This window comes from Empidonax traillii, unplaced genomic scaffold, assembly GCF_003031625.1.
Source record: "Empidonax traillii isolate 1590-97213 ecotype Southwest subspecies unplaced genomic scaffold, ASM303162v1 scaffold226:size936269, whole genome shotgun sequence".
NCBI lineage: Eukaryota > Metazoa > Chordata > Aves > Passeriformes > Tyrannidae > Empidonax > Empidonax traillii.
Window position 1 is genome coordinate 730,341 of NW_020955419.1, and position 21,315 is coordinate 751,655.

General features: G+C 39.5%; 1 protein-coding gene across 2 annotated transcripts; it reads right to left on the bottom strand.

Annotated features, from left to right (window-relative positions):
- Nucleotides 1–1,249: 1,249 nt before the first annotated feature.
- MCCC1 (methylcrotonoyl-CoA carboxylase 1) lies at nt 1,250–20,877 on the bottom strand. Of its 2 annotated transcripts, XM_027887982.1 has the most exons (19): nt 20,794–20,877; nt 19,757–19,803; nt 18,937–19,076; nt 18,421–18,516; nt 18,147–18,268; nt 17,025–17,172; nt 16,108–16,229; nt 14,880–14,991; nt 14,478–14,559; nt 13,611–13,738; nt 11,694–11,877; nt 11,086–11,195; nt 9,569–9,785; nt 8,765–8,851; nt 8,129–8,178; nt 5,826–5,963; nt 4,409–4,516; nt 3,319–3,390; nt 1,250–2,153 (listed from the first exon to the last, which is right to left on the bottom strand). In XM_027887982.1, exons 1-19 carry the CDS (start codon nt 20,850–20,852, stop codon nt 2,034–2,036), a joined length of 2,142 nt encoding a protein of 713 aa, XP_027743783.1. In that variant the 5' UTR covers nt 20,853–20,877; the 3' UTR covers nt 1,250–2,033. The 2 variants fall into 2 exon arrangements, with proteins under 2 accessions (XP_027743783.1, XP_027743784.1); XM_027887983.1 differs by lacking the exons at nt 1,250–2,153; nt 3,319–3,390; nt 4,409–4,516; nt 5,826–5,963 and adding an exon at nt 7,474–7,776.
- Nucleotides 20,878–21,315: the final 438 nt, after the last annotated feature.

Here is a 21,315-nt window from a genome sequence, read left to right on the forward strand (position 1 = left end):
ACATCTAAAGTGTGCAAACTGTGACAGTGACTTCTGCAAGAGATTTTATTCTGAAATAAACACAAAATCAATCTCAGTAGAAAAAAGAAGTGAGGGGAAAATGCAAACTGGTAACATTATTTGTCTCCCTTCGTTCCTCAGGGAGGACATTTTGTCAGCTTCCAGGGAACACGTTCTTGTCTCACTGGCTGCACAAGCTGTGCAGCCTCAGCGGGCACAGAACCTCACGCTGGGAGTTTCAGGGTTTTGGTACAGATTCAGTGTAGGAAAGTAGGTCTAGAAACACAGCCCTGTCATGCAGAGAGCAAAAAAATAAATGCCAGGCTGCAGGGGCTCATGTTTCTACATGCAGATCCAATTTCTAGATAAAACAAGCCACTAACCTTACCTGCAGTGAAGCCCATCACAACTGTCTGGATTTCTGCCACCCAAATGTGGTCTGCAGATTGTGGTCATCATCAGATGATGATACAGAAACAGCTGCTTAAACCCCTCTAATCTAATGCATGGACAGAAGCAACCAAGGAAAGAACAAAATGGAGAAAAATAAAAACAAACATTCAAAGTTAAGCTTAATTTTTATTTGGCAGTAAACAAAAATCACTGTGGCAATATTCTGCAAGATGATCACTGTAATTTTTTGCTAGGTGGCCATAGGATTACAAGGAAAATTGAAAAGTATTACAGTATGCTTTTAATATACAGTCCATCCAGAGCCAGTTGTTTTTTATAATGTTTTTCTGCACTGCAGGCAAGGCTGCACAATTACAGAGGCAGATCAGAGAAATCCCCATGATGCTGTATACTGATTCAGAAATGAGATTTTAGGTAAGTGTAAAGATCCACTTGCACAGATCTGACTACAAGTTTGGGATCACTGCAGCATCTGATGTGTTCCTTTCTGCAGGATAGACCATATTATTGAATTAAATTGGCACATCAAAGCTTCACATGACAACCAGAACATCACATTAACTGAAAGGTAAAAATATAGTCAAAGTTTGCAGCAATTAAAACATATTTTTCTTTCCCTTTTCCCGTTTCTCTGAGGGGCTTTTAAATAAGTTAAAATAAATCTATGGCAAATGATCAGAATATGCTTAGTCTGAGTATTTTCTTTGCATATCAAAAAAACCTAACAATTTTCCCTTCTGAAACCCTGCAGATACAAAAAAAAAAAAAAATACCTGTTATTCATGGTAATATTTCATGTTGTTACAAAGACTTTTGGTGTACTTCACACAGAACATGAACAATATGGGAACAGCATTGAGGATTTTGAAGTCAGTATTTTATTTTGGCACATTTTCCAAGTAATAAATAAGCTTATCTTTATGTTACTACTTCATATTTAAAGTTCAAATGATATTTTTAGAAACCAGTTATGTTCCAACTTCGGTAAAGTGTAGCAAATATATCTGAAAAATGCTTCATATCAGATGTTTTGAGGTATATTAAAATAATTCTTGAAATGCAAATTTTCATTACTCATTGAGGTAAAAGGGAAGAAAAGATGTAACAGAAATGACTGAGAGGGATTCAGGGCTAAGAAACAATCCTGAATTCCCTGTTTAAGGCAAAAACATAAACCACAATCAGGGATTTTGCCAGAAAATGAATTCATAAACAATTGTCTTCCTTTAGATTTCCTTCAAATCAGTCTTGTCATATCTCAGGGAAAAAGGCAGCTGTGAATGAAGAAGAACCCAACCTGTCTATCCCTTACAGTCCCTACTAACCTCTCCCATCCTTTGAGAGTTCCACATCTTTTTCCAGTCCAATGTCTTTCCACAGGCAAACACAACCACTGAACAACAATCACATAGGTCCACAGGTTATAAATACGATTACAGGACAGTGATACCCAAATTCCACTGAAGTCAGCATAATTTACAGTCAGACTATGCAGGAAGTGCAGAGGAAACCAATTCCCCAGTCTCTCTTACAAAACAGTTTGCTGAAAATATGAAGTAGTCTTCTCCTGGGAGAAAATCGGCAAAGTATAAAAAAATAAAATGCACCTTCCTTGAATTTTATTTTGACTTGGCTTCTTCCTCCACGAATTCCACCAGTGGAGCGTGTCTGTTGGCCTGGGCACCTTCTTGGAAATTAACCTTTTTTATCACTCCTGCCTTTGGAGCCCGTATGGTGTGCTGCACAAAACAGAGCAAGAGTGAGCCAGCAGAGAACCTGGCTTCTTGCCTTCTCTCTCTCTCCAGCAAATGCTATTATTACTCTTTGGTGCAATTAGAACTGAAAAACATTTAATTTCTTCCTCTGACACATATCTTTATTTTAAACCTTATTTTAAACCATTATACTAGTCCATTTTCAAGTTTTCTCATGAATATTTGGTAAGTATACTGGGGACAAAAACTGCTATATAATGTTATATTATGAAGTATGAACAGTTGAATGTTATTTTACTTCACTAATTGTTTTTGTTATCGTAATAAATACCAAGCAGAAATAATACAGTTTTAATCCAAAATGTTAATCATAGCAGATTTGTTCCCTGAAGAGGAATCTGCAGATTTGCTACAGATATTTTTGGGTTTTGGCCAGGAGGGGTCTTTACTGAGCAGATATTTGGCAAAATCCAGATGAAATACAAACACAGCCACTAATGACAGTGAAGGAACAGCATGTTTACACACCAACCCCCAAACTGGTCTGCTTGTTATTGGACCAGGTTAGTTTTCCACTGTAGCTTTGTTTCTTGGTATCTTTCTACCCAGGGCTAGTCTAGTATCAAAACATTTAATACCAGATATTAAATCCTCCCATCTAAGCCTCATGTCTGGCAAGATAAAATGGCCAAAGTGCTGGTCCACTGAATGCCATGTGGACAATTACAAAGAGTCTTGAGTGTACCCTTGGTAAAACTTTATGTAAATAATTAAAAGATTATACACAAAGAACCCTGCACATATTTACAAAGTCTCCACTGGCTAAATTTCTGCCTGAAGTAACTGCAGATATTCCACATGCTTGGATCAAATCAGTGAGCAGGAGATACCTGGACAGTCTTCTGCTAGAAAAGCCAAAGGAGAGGAGGGGAGAGAAGGCCTGACACAGCTCACTAAACGCACGTTAAAACAGCTGAAGAATTCCATGGATTATATAATCATCATTTGTTAGTAAAATAACAGCAAATATAATCCTCTAAAATCGTCAGACGCAACACTCACTTCATAGCAGATGAAGTGATAGTGACATCTGCAAGCTACCTCATACTTCAGTAATGCAACCAAAAATTATTAAATTTTGACCAGATTTTTATTATCTAAGTAATTAAAACCTTTATGTGTCACTTACCTCCATTTTCATAGCTATCATAACCATCAGAGGATCTCCAGCCTGAACCTTATCCCCTGCCTTCACAAACACCTAAATTCAAGAGAAAATTGGAAAAAAAACAAAAAAAATCATTCTTGTCAATGCCATTAACAATCATCAGCTGGATCTTGACTAGCACAATCCACAGAGTGATTGTGGGTTTGCAAAACAGCCTCATATTATTTTTATTATTGCTGAATTGGGTATGAGAGTTCTCTAGATGACACTCAAGGGAAGTCAGAGCTCCAGAGAGAGGTTCAGTGCCAGCTGCCAGGACGAGCAGGGAGACATTTACCTATCAAAGATGGAACACTAGAAGAGAGGATGTGTATTTGACCCTTTCTGGCTTAAGCACTTCTATTTTGAGAAAGTGCAGGACCTCCTCCTGGAGCCAGTCCCTAAAGCCTTTTAAAAAACAACACCCAGACAGAGGATGGCAGAGCCACCTTGTTATTCAACTCCAACTGATTCAGAGGGTTCACTCAGTGTAGGAGATCCATGTTCAATGTACTCGACTCTGTGAAAGGGTTCGTGCCTTCTCACTGCTACCAGAATCCTTTAACCACTAAACTCTCCTGGAAATCTCTTTTCTGTGGAAACTTTGTCACTGTAGAGAGAAATACACGAGACTTGCTGAGCTAAAGAAAAAGAAACAAACACAAAGCTTAACAAAAATGTGTTTCCGAGGATTTCTTTTTTTTTTTTTTTGCGAGTGCATCTCTTAATTCTCTCTTTTGTTAGATGAAATGAATCAAACAGCTTCTAACACTTCAGGGCACTTCAACTTAGAAAGTAATTAAGATGAAGAAAAAATTAGTTAAGCAGTAGCATTAGTTAAATATTCAGAATTTCCAGAGCTCTAGAGAAAGAAGACTGGAAGCCTTAAAAACTCTTGGGTGGCTGCTGAAAACTCAGAGTAAACAAGGCCTTTTCCAATTAGGAGAAGTCATCCAGCACTGACATTTCAGGCTCTGATTTTTTTCCTGGCAGTACAGAAGCCCCATTTCTGGAAGAGTGAGCTTGTATATCTACTGCAGAATTCCCTTCCCACCCATGTTATTATAATTACCTTTTCCACTGTGCCTGTCATGGGTGCTACAGCACCACTTTGCTCTCCCCCTGAGCTCACTGCAGACAAGTACTTGGGAACGGGGAGGCCGATCTGAGCACTGCCCTCCTGCAGGGAGAAAATCCAGGACAGGTGAGTGAACAGCGTAAAATCCCACCACCAGCACATGTTCTGAAACACAGGAACGAACAGATCTAGCCTTGCTCTGAGGGTGGTAGAGCCCTGGGGTCATGGCAGCAGGAGGATTGTCAGCAGCTCTGCCAATGTCTGAGGTCTTAAAACTCAGGCTGCTGCTGCTAAGGGTCAGCAGGGAAGGAGCTCCTGTGCAAAAGCAGCTCCACGTGGATCTTGGTACAAAACACACCTTGCACCTCCCCTATTCACGCAACAACAGTGCAGAAGGTTTTACAAAAATGTATAAAGGCTGTTAGCACGAGGGGCAGGCAGGTTGTGCAACAAGGGACAGAGACATTGGCATCTTCCTTGCCAAGGAGAGCTTCGCCATTTACCATAACATGAATTCAGTGCTAACTCAGTGAAAAATTCTCACCCTTATTCAAATCCTGTAAGTGCTCTCACACCTGGTGCCCAGAGTTTCCTAAAGACTCATTCTCCCCCACATCCTACCCATGCCCTAAAACTGCTGTGATTTCTCCTAAATCCCCCCCCTCTGACTCCACTGTGATGCCACAGGAGATCTGAGCTTTGCCATTCCAGCAGGAGTTTCTTTGTCCTCACCACTGGAGCAGCAAAGTTTTCACTGCGTTCTGCATAAAGTCTTAAGAGGCTCAGGGCTAGGGGTTAGTTACTGAAACTAACACATCATAATTTACTTATTTAGATTACATTTTTATTGAGTTACTTTAGGGCCTTGCAATCTTTTTACCTGCAAATAAAAAATTAACAGCCTAATAACGGAAATTAGGGTACATCTTCTTTCAAATGCCATTTGCACACATGCAACAGATATAATGCCACGTTTGTTCATAATTCCATTCTTTTAATATTAGCTAAAGTTATCTTTCCTCAGACCAGTATCAATTTATTTCTTGTCATATAATTTTAAAAAAAAATTAAGTTACAAGCACTTACAAATAATTGTCAGTTTGAACTTATCGCTACTGCTCTATGACAAACTTAAATACCTGACAATTTTAATATTCTGTGTTCCCCCCTCCTAAGCCATTGTTTGCAATTCACCTCACTGTATTTTATCTTTCTACAAGTTAATTTTCTCGCTCACAGACCATAAGCAGCGAACTTCTAATTAGACCTATAAATCCAGCAAGTGTCAAAGCCTTATAGGTCAAAGTAAGAAACTGAAATTATCATTCACATTCTCTTGCAATTTATATTCCTCATTTTCATATGAAATTCTGAAATTTTAAACTTGTGATAATAAAGAAAGGAACTTTACCGGAAAGAAGAGATAAATGGTGTTGTCCAAAATGACCAGTTTGGCCTTACAAACTGTTCCATTTACTGAAGACCTCAAGTAAAGTGAATCACCTTCATTCAACATCTCTCCAGAAATCAGGAACGTTTTATCTTGAATCTGAAAGTTAAATGCTTTTATAAGGACAAAGGTTAATCCTTCATGACCAGTAAAACTAAGAGACAGCATTTGTACGCTCATAACCTGTGATTCTTCATAGACAATTTTGGAATTAAAAGAAAAAATACTTTATAAATCTTGTGTATCCTTTGTTTTTCAGTTAGGAGACTGTATTCTGTATCCAATACAAACAGCTCAGAAAATTGTTCCCCCAGGACAGTTTTTATCCCAAACAAAGATATACTAATTCTCAAGAAGAGCAAAAAAAACCCCAGAATATTCAGTTTAGTGATGCTACTAAAATCCAATATTTTTGATCTGTTGTAGCATCTTGACTTTCTTCAAACTGAAAATCCACACTGCTCAGCTGACATCACGCTCCACGATGCTTTCCAAAACACAGGTCACTTCCTCTGCCTTGGAAGCTTACAATACAAGAACACAGTCAGTAAACCTACAAAGGAGCAGAGCAAGCAATGGAAACTGTGTCAATTAGACACCAGAACTGCAAAAGACAGACTAGATGGAAAGGTCATTTATTTCTGAGTAACTCTCCATCTACATCAGTGGAAGCTGCACCTGTGCCACAACCTCAGCATACAAAGATTGCAAGAACACAAACATAAGTGCATTACATTTAACTGATATGTTTGTTTCTAAGTCTGCCATCACAGAGCAAGGAATCAGAGACTTGCTGGTCTTTCAGGGTGGTAGTAGTTGAAATAAAACTGAGGTTTTATTATATAGTTACATACTGTCCTTCCACTGAAAACATGCACTGAAAGGATACTGTTGATCTGATTCTTATCCCTGAGAGGAAAATCGTTTGCTTGATGAGTATCCTGAGCAGGGGCACAAACAGGGCAACACCCTTGGAAGCACCGAGTGCTTTGCCACATCCATGGCCCAGCAGCCTGCTCTGGCTGCTTGGCCTCAGCACAGGTTTTGTAACACTGCAGAGGCAACATCTTCCTCAGAATCAGCTCCCAGTTATGTTTCTCCATATTTTATCTCCATCTTCTCTCCATTTCCATCTCAACCCCCATTCTTGCTTCTTCCCTAGCAGTCCACATTCTCCCAGCTGCACTTCCCCCCACAAATGGGCCCTACATCCCTTCCAGCCTCTCTTTACTTTTGCTGACGTGGCTTACATGAGACAAGCCTCGAGTGTAAGAGCTGAGCAGCATCACATAGGTAATTAATACACCAAAATAACCCGGGTATTACTGGAGGGATGTGGGTTATCTCAGTCTTTGTATCCACAGAAATAAGGGTGTGAGTTACCCAAGGTGCTGTTACACCCTCAAAAATGCAGTAGTTTTCTCATTATTTTCTTGGTAGGCTCATCTCTACACAGTCTAAGCAGTTCATACTTATTATCCCAGTTTCCCTTTTCTGAATATTGGGAACAATAAGCTGAACTACAGAGAGACTGCATTCTTCAGCACGCTTTCATTCTGGGTGACAAAGCTGAGAGAAAAAGCACTGGACTACAGGTGATGCAAGAAGGATGTTTAACACTCAGCAAAACACAACCCACATAAGCCACACAACTGGAGACTATCACATGTGCACACACAAAATTATCTGTGTTTAAAGCATCTGGAGTTGTATCCTATAGGAGCTCTATAGCACAGACAGAGAAGCCAATTCTATGGGGTATCATTCAATTATCTGACCAGAAGATTCCTCATCCCACTTGGTAATCACTTCTCAATTTCCATCTTCAAAATAAAATAGGTATTATCTTACAGATAATGCTCTAGAAAGCTTTTATTTATCCCACAGGAGATCCATCTCATGCACACAAGTCCTGTGGAAAAAAAGTCTTTTTAAATGCAGATTTAAATCTAACTTACCATGTTTTAGGCAGACAAATTTAAGGAAGAGGAAAATGAAGAATAAGACCTTTAAATACTGAAAATACAAACTTTCCTTAGCCATATTTTCAGAAGTATTTTAGTAGCTCTTCCATGCCAATCCAGCATGTAGCAAAGATAATTTCAGCCTAAAATAACAGTCTACAGCAATGGCTGCAAGTAAGCCAAAAATAGAATCCTGTATCTGTAATCACCAAGCAACTTTACTAACAGTTAATACTAAGATAAGTCTACAAGAAACAGATTCTTTTATCTAATGAAATGTTTGAAAAAATGGACTTGTACCTGCATTTTGTATGACCCATCTTGATTGTAACTTACAGCTACATCCACAACTGTTGAATAAAACAAAATATGTATTATGTGAGTAGATTAATTACAGTATCTAGAGAATGATGACCTAGACACAATACTTAGTTTATGTTCCTTAATAAAAACAAGACCTTCCAGCACTAAGAAAAGAACAAGTATTTTCAGGTTAGCTTTGTAGACACTGCAGCTTTCATACTGAATTCGAGGCAATTTGTTTTTCAAAGATGAGCACCTGAAGTTATGCTCTGAAATCTGTATTGTGTTATCTGGACAGAAAACAGGTTTGTGATGGGAAAAAGTGCTGAGCTCTTTCACACCAAAAGGAAGTGAAAAAAAAAAAAAAGTCAGTGGCACTCAGCTCTTTTTAAAATGTCAACCTTATTCATTTAAATGATGAACAATAATTGTGTCAATTGAATTTGGTTTACATCTCCTCAAGATCTAATAGTGTGGATTAAACATGGATTTCTGTGAATTCCCAGCTTAAATTGCATAAAATTAATGCTGGTTCTATTTGCTGTTTCTTAGTCTGAATTTTCAAGCATCAGTTGAAATAATTTTATCCATCAAGTGCCTCCCTTCCCTCCACACACTTTCTTATTAACTTACTGTTTTCCCCATCCAGCAGAGACAGTTTTCTAGTATAACATATATTTATTCTTCTACCAGTGCTGGATGCAAATGGTGAGAATTTATCTAAAACACAAAATACACAGACATGTTACTTTCCTTCTGCTTCGACAAAACACAACACTCAGAACTTCCACCATAAAATCACTGTCTTACTGTTATTACCATCACACTTATGGTTTTACACTGCACAGAAAAGATTGGGGAGCCCCTGCAGTCACTGAGAGTGACAATCCCTCGGCCTTCAACACTGCACAAGCTGATGCTGTAACCTACACAACACATGACACCAACAGCAGCAGTTAAGAGGGGAGCATTGGCTGCTCTCCAGGAACACATCCTTGAACAGGACAAGAATGCATGGGAGTTCAGTTCCACCACAGCAGATTCTGATTAACCCTTAGGTGAAGGTCCCATCAAACCCCACCGCCTCTCCCACTCTGAGCAGAGTCAATTTGACATCTGAAGACCTTGGGCCAGCTGTAGGAACAGTGCAGGCAGATGGCCACAGTTTGTGCTTGTCAAGAGCAAAGAGCACACAGTGCCACTGCCTAGGAATCCCAAGGCCTTCCAGATAGTGCCTATCTGGAGTGCTGTGGGAAGTACATTACAGTGGGGATACATTCCATGTCTGCCCCTTCACAGAAGTCAGAGTCTGTGTGAATACCTGACACAGGCCAGAATGCAGAGCCCTGAGCAGCCACAAAGTAGGTCAAAGAAAGAACATGCAAATTAAGTAATTGCACATGAGCTCACAAAATAAAACAAAAGAATGATCCTTACCCTCTGACTGATCTCTAAAAGCATCTGTTAGCATTTTCTCTTTCAGTATAAGCCCAAGAGCTGCCTGACACATGACTTCATGTGGAGTTGCCTTTTTGGTTGGAAACAGTTCATCGTGGTGTTGAGGAATGAAATTAGTGTGCACGTTTCCAGCCTCAAACTGTGGGTGTCCTGACAGGCTCAGTAAGAAATCAATATTAGTGCTTAATCCTACAATCTGTAAAGAAACAGAAGCATATTGCAAACTGAAGTTATGAGTGAGCACGCAACTTTCTGCTCAACTTAAGTACAGATAAGAGATGAGTATTTTTTTCAGGTAGCGCCATCAAAGCAAAGTTCAGCAATAAAATGTAATTCATTCAACTGCTGTTTTATTACCAGTTAAACCAATGGCTCGAAAAAGAAAACCCACACAACAAGCCAAATAAAAAACCCAAGGAGTTGCTTTGCCAAAAGCACTCTGTTTTCTCAATACCACCTTGGCCCACTGTGAAGTTTGAGGAAAGTTTCCCAGCAACAGTAGAGGGAGGTAATCTAGGAAAAAACTCTACTGTTTCAGAAAAGCACACTCTGAGTACGTAACAGAACGTTCCTAACTTGACAAGTGCTGCTTATGAAAAATGAGTTACAATAGTGTCAGTATCCCATATTTGATCTTTTAATAGTAACATGTGGGAACAGGGACTTTCATAAATTTACTAGATACTATCCATTTCCTGTACTGCAAAATACCTAAACAAACAACGTAATTATTTTAGAGAAATTAGTAAACCTGGTAACTATGTAAATGCTGTCAACATGTACTGACAGAACTGCTAACAAAAAGCTCTTGGGTTTTTCCAGAATTTGTATTTTTCCCTTGAAGTCATTTTCATTTGTAGCTAAAACAATAAGGAGCCAAATATTTTCAGTACCTCGGTCACACTCATGTTGTTGGTTTAAAAGTGTAAATTAATTCTGCATAATTAAAAAACTATTAAAAATAAAACTGCACAAACAGTCTCATGTCAAGTCAAACCTGAATTCCGCTTTTGGAAAGACACAAGGGAAAGTTTCTTAAAAGGAACTGACAGCATATTTCTTTACCACACATATAGTCTAAAAATTTAGTTATTTTTATAAATTAGAAATCACAAGCAAACATTGTCTGACACAAATTCCACTCCTTTGAGAGAGCTCACACTATAATTGAAAATTTTTGTTAGCCTTACTCTTCTACAAAGCCTCAGGTGCATCACCCAGCTGAAGAGATCACAAACTTAAAAATCTCTGCGTAAAACTGGACTTCACATTTATTTCTACCCACACCACCTACACAAACATTCTGCATTTAGGAAAAAAGCCAACTTCTGCAAACAAATAATGAATTTGAAACGGTAGCGGCAATGCAGGCTCCCTATTAGAAACCACTTTTGTTTTATTTTTGTTTTGTTTATTTTCTACATACTTTGTTAGCTCCAGGTGTTGACAAAGTTAGCTCAAGATCTGAAATCACACACTGGGCTCTTTCTACTTACATTGTACTGGTGCAAACTGTATCTCAGCTTCCTCAGCGCCGCTGGCCGATCCTCAGCCCACACAACCAGCTTGGCAATCATCGGGTCGTAATGAACAGAAACTTCATCACCTAAAACATGTGAGCAAAAGAAATGCTGGAACACCAACCCAAGCATTTCTGAAAGTTGGTTAATGCAAAGTACTGGACACCACATGGCGTCAAACGGGGATACAACTCATAGCCAAGTTTCTCGAAAGTTCTTCGAGGACACAGTGATGTGACCCGGCATCTGAACTTCATGGACAACTTCACTACAGACTTTGTAGACATAACGCTACTCAAATCCAGCTTTCTTTGTTGCAATCAGAATGCAGGATTGATAAATTGTAAGGAGGCAGCATGATCCAATGGACTTCAATATGGATATAGGTAAATAAAGAGGTAAATAAAGTAACCAGTGATTGCCCAAAAATACATGGAGAGTCACAAGGAAGAATAATTCTGTACAGATTTGTCTTTGTAGCAACACCCTGTCAGACTAACTTATGTAGGCCAAAGAGGGAAATGCTTACAAAGACAACATTTTGATGTTAATTATTTCTTACACATCACAGCCTGCAGTTTTACCTTGTCTGACTCCAGTCTCTATCCTGGTGAAACGATCTGCAGGAGGGGTGGATAAGTGCAACAATGGCCCAGCTCCTGGCATGAAGTTATTATTAGGGTCTTCAGCATATATTCTAGCTTCAAAGGCATGGCCCTGGAGCAGGATCTCTTCCTGCTTTAGGGGAATCTTCTCTCCTGCTGCAACCTGAAAACAGTAGGTTTTTTTCTTTAATGCAGGATCAATATTCTGGAGTGCTGATGTATGAAATATTAAATATCTTTCTTCTAAACATGAAGGACTAGAAAGCACGTTAAAAAAAGCACAAGGAGAAAAAAAAAAGGTAAGTCATAAAAGGCTCATTCTGAAGTCACTCCTTCCTTTTTTGTGGAAGTCAACAGTCAAAGGATTTTGAATTATGATTGTGTAAATTTACTGCCTAATATTTTAGACAGCTGAAACGTAATGGAAAAAAAAAAAACAGTCTAATGTTTTTCTACTGGTTATGTCAAAAAATAATTAATTCTTTAAGTTACAGCCTGGCCAACTAAGACAAGATTTTATTAGATAAAAGTTGCTCCAAAAGCAGATGATAAAATGGGTTACTGGCAGCCAGCACTACCAGCACAAACTGTTGGTTATTCTGTGCTGTGGAGCCTGTACATTTAAGGGAAAGTTTCTCTAAGGGGATTTCTGACAGGGAACCTTTAATGGGAAAGGAAGCATCATTTTATTACTCAGAGGAATTAACACTGCAAATACAGGAATATCGGCAAAGATCAGCAACAAACCAGTCTGAGACTGAAAAAAAACCAGGGCTTTTGGGGACAAAACAGTAACAAGAAACCTGTTGCAGTGGAGACAAGACCATTTGTTACCAAAATTTCCAGCTATAAGGGAAAATACATGTTCCTATTCAAAAATTTGTAGCAACATTTCATCTTCTTTTGTAACGTCAAGGATTTTCCACCCTTTTTGGTGGCCTTTTTCCACCAAGCTCTGGATTTTAGCAGAGTCAGCAGATTATAACTTAGTCTTCAAAGAAAGAGTAGTCACTATACAGATCTACAAAAATAATCTCTCCAAGAACTAACATTTTTTTATCTATTAACTCATTGAGCCATATGCCAAGACCATTCAGTGCACCTTTCCACCTGCTTTCTTCCAGTATTGTTTGATCCCTGCTCCAACTCAGCATTCAATTTCCATTCCCAGATCAGGAAGACAAATGTTCCTTTTTCTTGCATCAGCATTTGCCACTTTAATTTTCTTCCTGATTACAGTAAATACCTCCCCACCCTTAAGCTCACACTACTTAAGCTCAGTGTGGGCTGCTGTTCTCACTTTTGAATTTATCCAACCAGAATTGGTTTCCATTTCTACTTCCCCAAGGTCCAAAACTTGCTGTTATCATTTCAGTGTGTGAACAGTCTTTCTGCAAATTAGGTGTGTGAGGAAACTGCCACTGCCTGCTTCCAGTCCACACAACTACACATTTATTTTAGAATGTGACTGTACTGGTATAACACCAGACATATGATTTTGTGGAGATCTTTTCCTCATACTGCTTGATCCAAGAATGATTTTTGTGCCAAAGATATATCTGAACTTGAGTTTTATGAAAATTTTCAGCATAGAAAAGGAAAGATCAGGACTCTACTACTCCCACTCTCCACATTCTCTGCAAGGTCTCTAAATACACTTTAGAAAAAAGGGGTTTTTTCTCTACACAACTGGGAGAAGACTTGGTTGAAATTCAGAGCATCTACGCAACGCTCCCATCAAATACAGCAATGTGAGATGTTCCTCTGGAGCAAAGGAAACTTTACCCTGTGAGCTGAACAGCAGATGAGGATCTGGAAACCCAACAGTTCTTCCACAGGCAGAGCACCACTCACCACTCAGGAGGAGCCCTACATGTAAAATCAATTAACACTCACCCTAAGTTGCCATTCCACCAAGTCAGTGCCAGTGATCATCTCTGTCACTGGGTGCTCTACTTGCAGTCTGGTGTTCATCTCCATGAAGTAAAAATTATGTTGGGAGTCCATAATAAATTCCACTGTTCCTGAAGTACAGAAGGACACTTTACCAACTAGTGTCTAAGACACTTAATTTAATTATGCCAGGAAAACACTATTATTTCCAAATCTGATACATTAAATTTCATTAAATTCTATACAATTTATCTAAAAGGGTCACAAAATTGAGGTCTGAAACAGAAGGGTTGTTTCCTTGTACATTTATGTGGCCTGTGCTGTTTAGTAGCCATTCTTCTCTACAACAAAAGCTGCATTTCATTAGCACTTTAAAATGTGCATCAAGACTCTCTAAAGTACCGTTAGTATTTATAGAGTGTGTAGTTATTTTTTAAAAATAAGTAACCAAAAAAGCAGTGAGAAAACAGAGTCACAGATAATTCTGGGAGGTTATTTTTCATCTGGGAAACAGTGTGGACTTTACACTGTTTCGTGTTCTTCTTTTAAAGGCTTTGGTGTTTGAATATAAAGGATTATTCTTTGTATAATGAAATTATTTTTCAAAGTTACTGACTCAAAATGCTCAGTTTCCAACAGTCGAGTTGATTGGATCATCTGCTCCGTAATTTTTAATTCCCATTCTTCAGCTGCCACTGGTCTTGAGCTCAGGTATGCTAATTTAAATTTGGAATTATATCAGAACTAACTATGTGATTACTTGCTTGAACCTCAAAAAACTTGGGGGATGTGTGTCGTACTCTGGAACAATCAGATGCCATTTGCTGGAGACTTCAAGTCTCATGAAGTTAAAAGCCTCCCCAGACTCACCTGCTCCGACATAATTCACTGCTTTGGCTGCTTTGACAGCGGCTTCTCCAAGTCTCTTCCGAACCTCTGGATTAATTCCTGGCTGCAAATAATAATAATGGAAAAAATTATAAATTACTCTTACGTTTGGTGACAGCAAACCCAGTATATGTGAATATTTTGCAGTATTTAACAACTGCAGTGAAATCCTTATCATTGTTATATTTGACATCTATATAATTTTTCCTTGAGAATCCTTTCCCTAGAGAAAGTTGCTTTTTTCAATTAGAACATTTTCTGCAGCAAAATTAAAACAGGTCTAAGAACTACAAATAAAGTACTATCAACTAAATAAACTTCATGGGGGATTATTAATTACTTTAAAAATATGTCAGTTCATAAAAAGAAGAACTTTCTTCTCACCCCTGGTGCCTCTTCAATGATCTTCTGATGCCTCCTCTGCACGCTGCAGTCTCTTTCAAACAAATACACTGCATTGCCATGCTGGTCACCAAATACTTGGACTTCAACGTGCCTGTTCCATAAACATAAATGTTTCAATGTATTTCAGTAAAACCCCAATCCTGGGACTGATTTCACTCAGACAGACTCAGAACTTTTATGTGGCCTTGTACACTCCAGGAGGACTCCTCAAAGGTTTAAGTGTCTGCCCTCAAAGAAATGCTGAAAATATAGAGGTGAGGATGCCATTAGGCAAGATTTCAATTGTTTTAGACTTCCTTGATGTCCCAAATGAAACAGGATTCTAAATGCCAGCTACTGCATTGAAATCTTGTATGTTGGGGGATAAACAAGGTACATATCTGAAGGCTGCCTCTGTTTTCTTAGTTATTATTATCAAAGTAAAAGCACTTCACTGTTATTTGATAGTGATGATTTCCCCACATTTACTGTGTAGCAACGCACAAGAGGCAGCAGCAGCCCCAGCTCAGGAATAACATTTGTGTGGTGTGTTTATTTCAACACACCACTTCAAAGGACAACTATTAGGTGGCAGAATTTTGTTCTGTGTGTAAAGCTAAAAAAAAAGTCATCATTGTGACAATCCTCTGATACTGGTGAAAGAAATCCCCCAGGAATGAGATTTTTCTCATGCCCACCTGACAGCATAAGCAGGCCCTCAGTTTCTTTAAATGCTTTCTTTATAGTGATGTTTCAAGAAAAACAGATGTAAAGTGCCAGATTATCAAACAGACCTCTGTGAGAAGGTCTTTATGAAAAATAAATTAGCTTAGTTTCACAGGCCAGACATGAGATAAAAACTATCCCTTCTGTTTTAAATATCAGAATAAAGCAAGATTAAATAACTGGTTTAGGACACCTGAGGGCAGCAGAAACATCAGCTTGACTCAGGTCTGTAGTTGAAGATTATAAAGTGATTTTTTTTTCCTAGATGTAAATCAAGTTTAGAAAGCTCACGCACTGTACTGTACTGTAATTCCTATAATTCAAAACAAAGTCACTACAAGAAACTCAATGCATTATAAAAAGATTTGACCAAATTAACAAACTGCCATAGTGCAAATAAAACATACAAGACCAATTTTCATCCTGCTCCTAAACCAGTTATGTTTGTTTAACCACAGAATAAACATTGCAGTGTTAATCTTGAAATTCATCTGTTTCTCACCTTGGATTATCTACAAATTTCTCAATCAGCATTGCATCATCATTGAAAGACTTCTTTGCTTCTCTCCTTGCTGATTCTAGTTGGTCCAGAAACTCCTTTTCTGAATGAGCAATTCTCATGCCCTAAAATACACAAAAAAGCCTTTCTTAATGTCTAAAAATAGGGTATACAATGAAAATCCTTGTGGCACACAAACAGCAAGAAATGAGCTTAACAATAACTCTTTTCCCTCCTTTCTTCAACTTTACCAAAATTGTGTATCAGCTTCCAGTAATACAACCCTTCTAAGTCCCCCTGAAAGTGCCATAAAAAGTGTGAAAAATAGATATATCATTCCACTGATACGGGTGAGTACAAAATTCAATTTTACTCTCAGATATAAAAGGAATTTTCTAAGTTGGGCAAAGAAAAACTCATTTATTACAAAACAAATACAGCTATTTTGAAAATAATTAAAATTCTCTACATGTCATTTTATAGACATTTCAGAGTAAAATCAGATTTAGACTGGGAGTTCACCACACCTTAAAAAGTGTCCAGACAAAAATATTTAAATGGTATTTCTAATCACTTCTTACACAGAATTTAAAACTGGTAACAAAAGAAGTAACAGAAGTTATCACAAAGTAGCAAAGTTATCTACTGTCACACAAATCCATAGGACAACTTTTCTGCTTATGTGAATTACTGGAGATCCACTGAAACAAACAAACTCTTCTAGTTTATTCCAGCTCCTTACCTTACGCCTGACTGCACAACAAAAGGAAATGAGATTTCATAGCGCTAGACTGGACATCAATAACGAATTTTAACAAAAAGCCCTTTTCCAGTTTCTTTGTTTTCAGATTTCTTTTAGAATATTCAGACACTGAGACACGACCACTTTATGGCACGTGATGAGCAGATTAGCTCCTTACCTTTCCTCCACCCCCACGAACAGCTTTAATCATCACTGGGTATCCGATCCTCTTGGCCTGTTCCTTTAGACACCCATCTGATTGATCTTCCCCGTGATAACCTTCAACAACAGGAACGCCAGCAGCAGACATTATAGCTTTGGAAGTGCTTTGACAGAACAGTTTGATATTTAGAATGGCAATAATATTTTTTTTCTTACTTTAAGCTCCGAGCCTGTAACTGTTCCCAATGGTAACTCTCTCCCTGAAAGCAGTTCCACAGTAGACCTCGACAGGACTACTGGCATAGTTGGGTTATGTAGGACTGGACTGTAATTAATCACCGCTTCAAACAGGGATTTCTTTTTTCTCCAAGCCCTCCACATAAAAGCAGGAGTAAGGTTCAGTTCTACTGTTCTTCCCTGTCTTTTGACCCACCTTGTAGAGGCCAAACCCTAAAATTTTCAAACTACGACACCGTATCCTGCCAAAATTATACCTGAAGTTGTACAAAGGCAAAACACTTTTCATGATACAGCTGGATTCACACCACACATCAAACAGTGTAACAACTCTAACTTCAAATACTCATGCAGAGCTTGTTAAATTACAGAGGTAATTTACTCTCACATTACAAAGTGATAAAAAATTAATTCTCTCAAATTACTATTATACAGCTCATGTGTTAGTAACAACCTCATTTCCACATTCTTGATTTACACTTCCTACCCTAAAAGCATTTCTTTGATCTAAGTAACTAAGAATAATGTCCTCTGTGATGAACTAAACTTACCACTCCATTTTACATGAGCCACAATAACCCCAATGATACAGTGTTTCTTTTCCACTGCTCTTTTGACTAATATACAAAACATCCAGTCTGACTGCTGAGTGCCCCAGTTACGCAAAAGCAGAATCATTACTTATTTAATTACTGAAATCCTAATAACTGAACAAGTTCGACTGTCTCTGTGTCTGTTGGAATCCCATATCTATAGACACAGAGTTTATTCCTTTGAAGAGAGCCATAAAAATAAAATACAGTGAAAACTGACAAAATAGAACAATTATGACACTGGTCATTTGTTAACAAAATTAGCTTTGCCAAGCTGTAAATTGCATTAACAAATCAGAAACAGATACCTCTTAATACCCATATCTCTGATAGCAGATGAAGGTGGACCTATGAAGATGATTCCCTGTTGCTTGCACAGCTCTGCAAACTCTGTGTTTTCTGAGAGGAAACCATAACCTGGATGAACAGCCTAAAATAGAATAATGTTACCAGCCTATTTTTGTATCAGTTTAGCTTAGAAAACTCAGAAACTTCAGTAGTGTCAAGGAAACTCAAGATGGGTAAAAATAAAGAACTAAAGACATGAAAGTAAGAGAAAACAGAAGGTCCTGATCTGCTCACCTGTGCTGCTGACACCTTGGCCACCTGCAGTATTTTCTCCATGGCCAAGTAGCTCTGCTGTGAGGGTGCTGGACCAATGCAATACGCTTCATCTGCCTGTTTTAGAAGAAATACACAGGGCACAGACTGTTTATTAGCAAATTTAACTGAGTTTCTTGAGATCATTATATTATTTATCAGACTGCTGGCACACAGCAGTTTACATCGCTGCCTCTCCTCATGGAAAGGCTCAGCTGAGTGAAACAAATTCTTTCTTTCCAAAATCAGAGTCCATTGTCTAACTCTCGGCTGCTCTGGAGTTTGAGAGCCAAAATTTAATGCCCTTCCTGTAAAGCTGTCAGGTGTTGAGGCAGAAACCAGGCAAACTTTTCACCAACTCAAGGAAAACTTGGCAGTAACTCCACAGAGGTGAAACTCAACTGCACCAGCACCCAAATCTGCTTTCACGTGGAATTTGTCAATGGAAAATACTGTAGTGAGTGGACATAAGGCATAAGCACAACGAATATACTTCACCATTGCTACGTGCATGGAATTTCTGTCTGCTTCACTATAAACTGCCACAGACTTCACACCCATTTTCTTCGCCGTTCGCATCACTCTGCAGGCGATTTCTCCTCGGTTTGCGATGAGAATCTTCCCTATGCTGTGACCTCCTGTTTAAAAGGATGAAGCACAGTAAGAAAGAGATCCTTAAAAAAATTCCTGGAAACACAGCAATTTTTAAATTATGACTTTTTTTCATAATTTATAGTTTTTATGCACTTCTTCCAACAATGAAGTTGTTTCACTCAAAACTTCACCCTAACGCATTTCCATGCTACTCTTGGAATTTTTTCCCTAAAGTCCTTATGGAGAAGTGTGTTTAAGCCTTTTTAAAAAAATTTCCTTTTTAGAATCCAATAAATACATTTTAACCCTAAAATAACATTTAAACATAAAAGTTGATGCTTATATTTTTGTTGTGTACTCCCTGGACTAACTAACTTTTATTCTCCTTTATATTTTGTTTAAATGCCATTATGCCTAAGAAACAAATTCTCACAGAGTTTGCAACACTTGCATCAGCAAAGGCAAATATCACAAAACCAAATAGTTTTCATTAAGTTCAGTTTACCTAAATATGACAGCTAAAACTATTCAAAATGTTGTTTGAACATTAAAGATGATTTCTGCAAGGTTAGCTACAGGCTACTTTTTTAAAAAACTACAAAGATATGAATATTTATTAAAAAACCCTACAGTTTTTCAGCAACTAATGCTCCAAAACTAATTGTTAAACCATTCACATTACATAGCAGTTTAACCTAGCAGCCAAAGAAATTAAATTTCATACCTATCGTTGAGGCCCATTTCACAAATCTCTGTACTTGGTTCCATTGCCTGTACAATTATAAACACACAGAAGTGTTACAAATGCATATGAAGAAGTGGCAGCTGAGCTACTTTTATTTTCAGGTGAGAGAAAGACAGCACTGGAATAGCTCTGAAGCTTTTGATACAGCTGTTTATATACTCAGGTACAACAAGGAAAGTTGTGCAGACTTCACCAGATGGCTCCTCAAGTGCTTTCATTTAGACAAAATAAAAATTATCCCCTTGTTATTTTAGCGGCATTAAAACAGAAACAGTTCGTTTTAAAGTTTTTTTTCTTAAAAAAAAAAAAAAAAAAACTCTTTTAGTGGACAGAACAGCCAACATCTGGCATTTACCAGAGAGGCCAATCTAAAGTATTCGAGAAAGAAGATGTGGATAACCACAAAACAGAAAAGCTCAAAATGGCAATAGGAAATGTTTCAATAGAGAAAAAGTGCAGGAGAAAAAATGTGAAAAGCAGCAAGAGAGAAAAGCTGTGGAGACTTTCAGAAACCTTAACCTCAAACGACTAATGCTAATAAAGAGGCGTAGCCAAGGTGAAGCGGCTGGATGAAACTGTGACGGCGAATTCCCGGGGCTGTTTTAATTAGCACATAAATCAACTCTGGAATCTGGGATCAAGTCCAGCCAATTCTGAAGCGCTGCCGGCGCAAAAAGGCACCACCCAACTAAACCTCGGTTTTAGCAACGAGAGAGGGATTTTCGCGCACTTCCCAAACTTCTCCCTTCCCCAACTTATACCACGCAGGTGAGCAGGGGCTGCGGACGGACCCCGGAGCGCCGGGGCAGCTTCACGGCACCCGCGGCAGCGGCGACCGCGATCCCTTCGAACCGCGGGGGGGTTTCCCCGCTCCTCCTTCCCACAGAGCAGCCCGGGGCGCCGGTGAACCCCCACACGCCCAGCCGAGCGCCCTTCCCTTCCTCCCCGGGCAGCCCAGCTCGGGGCTCGCTGTGGGCGGCTCCCGCCGGCCCTTCCCGCCCCCGGCCCGCACTCACAGCCGCCTCAGCGCCCCGAGGCCGCCGCGGCCCCGCTCGGCCGCCGCCGCCAGCGCCATGTTGTGGGCGGGGGGTGTGCGCGGCCCTGCCCGGCCCGCAGTGGCTGAGCGGCGGGGGCGGGTCCGGGGAGAGCCCTCAGGGGAGAGCGGGGCTCGTCACGGGGAGGGGATCCGAGCCCGGCCGGTGCCCGCTCCGGGACAGCGAGGAAATGGCTGGCGGGAGGCGGGGTTGGGTGACGCCGAGGAAGTGGGCGCTCAGACAGCAGACAGAATAAATCTCCTACAAACGCGAAGCGATGCGCGCCGCCCAAGGACTGCCGAGTTGATGGGTGCGCGGGCTGAGCGCGCTCCGGCGGGAACGACATCCGGGGTTGTGGTGGAATAGCGGCACGTGGGGGTTGTTGGGAAGGGCACGGGGATCCCAGGGCTCCACAGCATCCCTGTGCTCAGGCCCGGATCCCTGGATCAGAACTGCGCCGTGTGGATGGGGCGGGTCTCGGAGTGGAGGGATCAGCTCATCCCA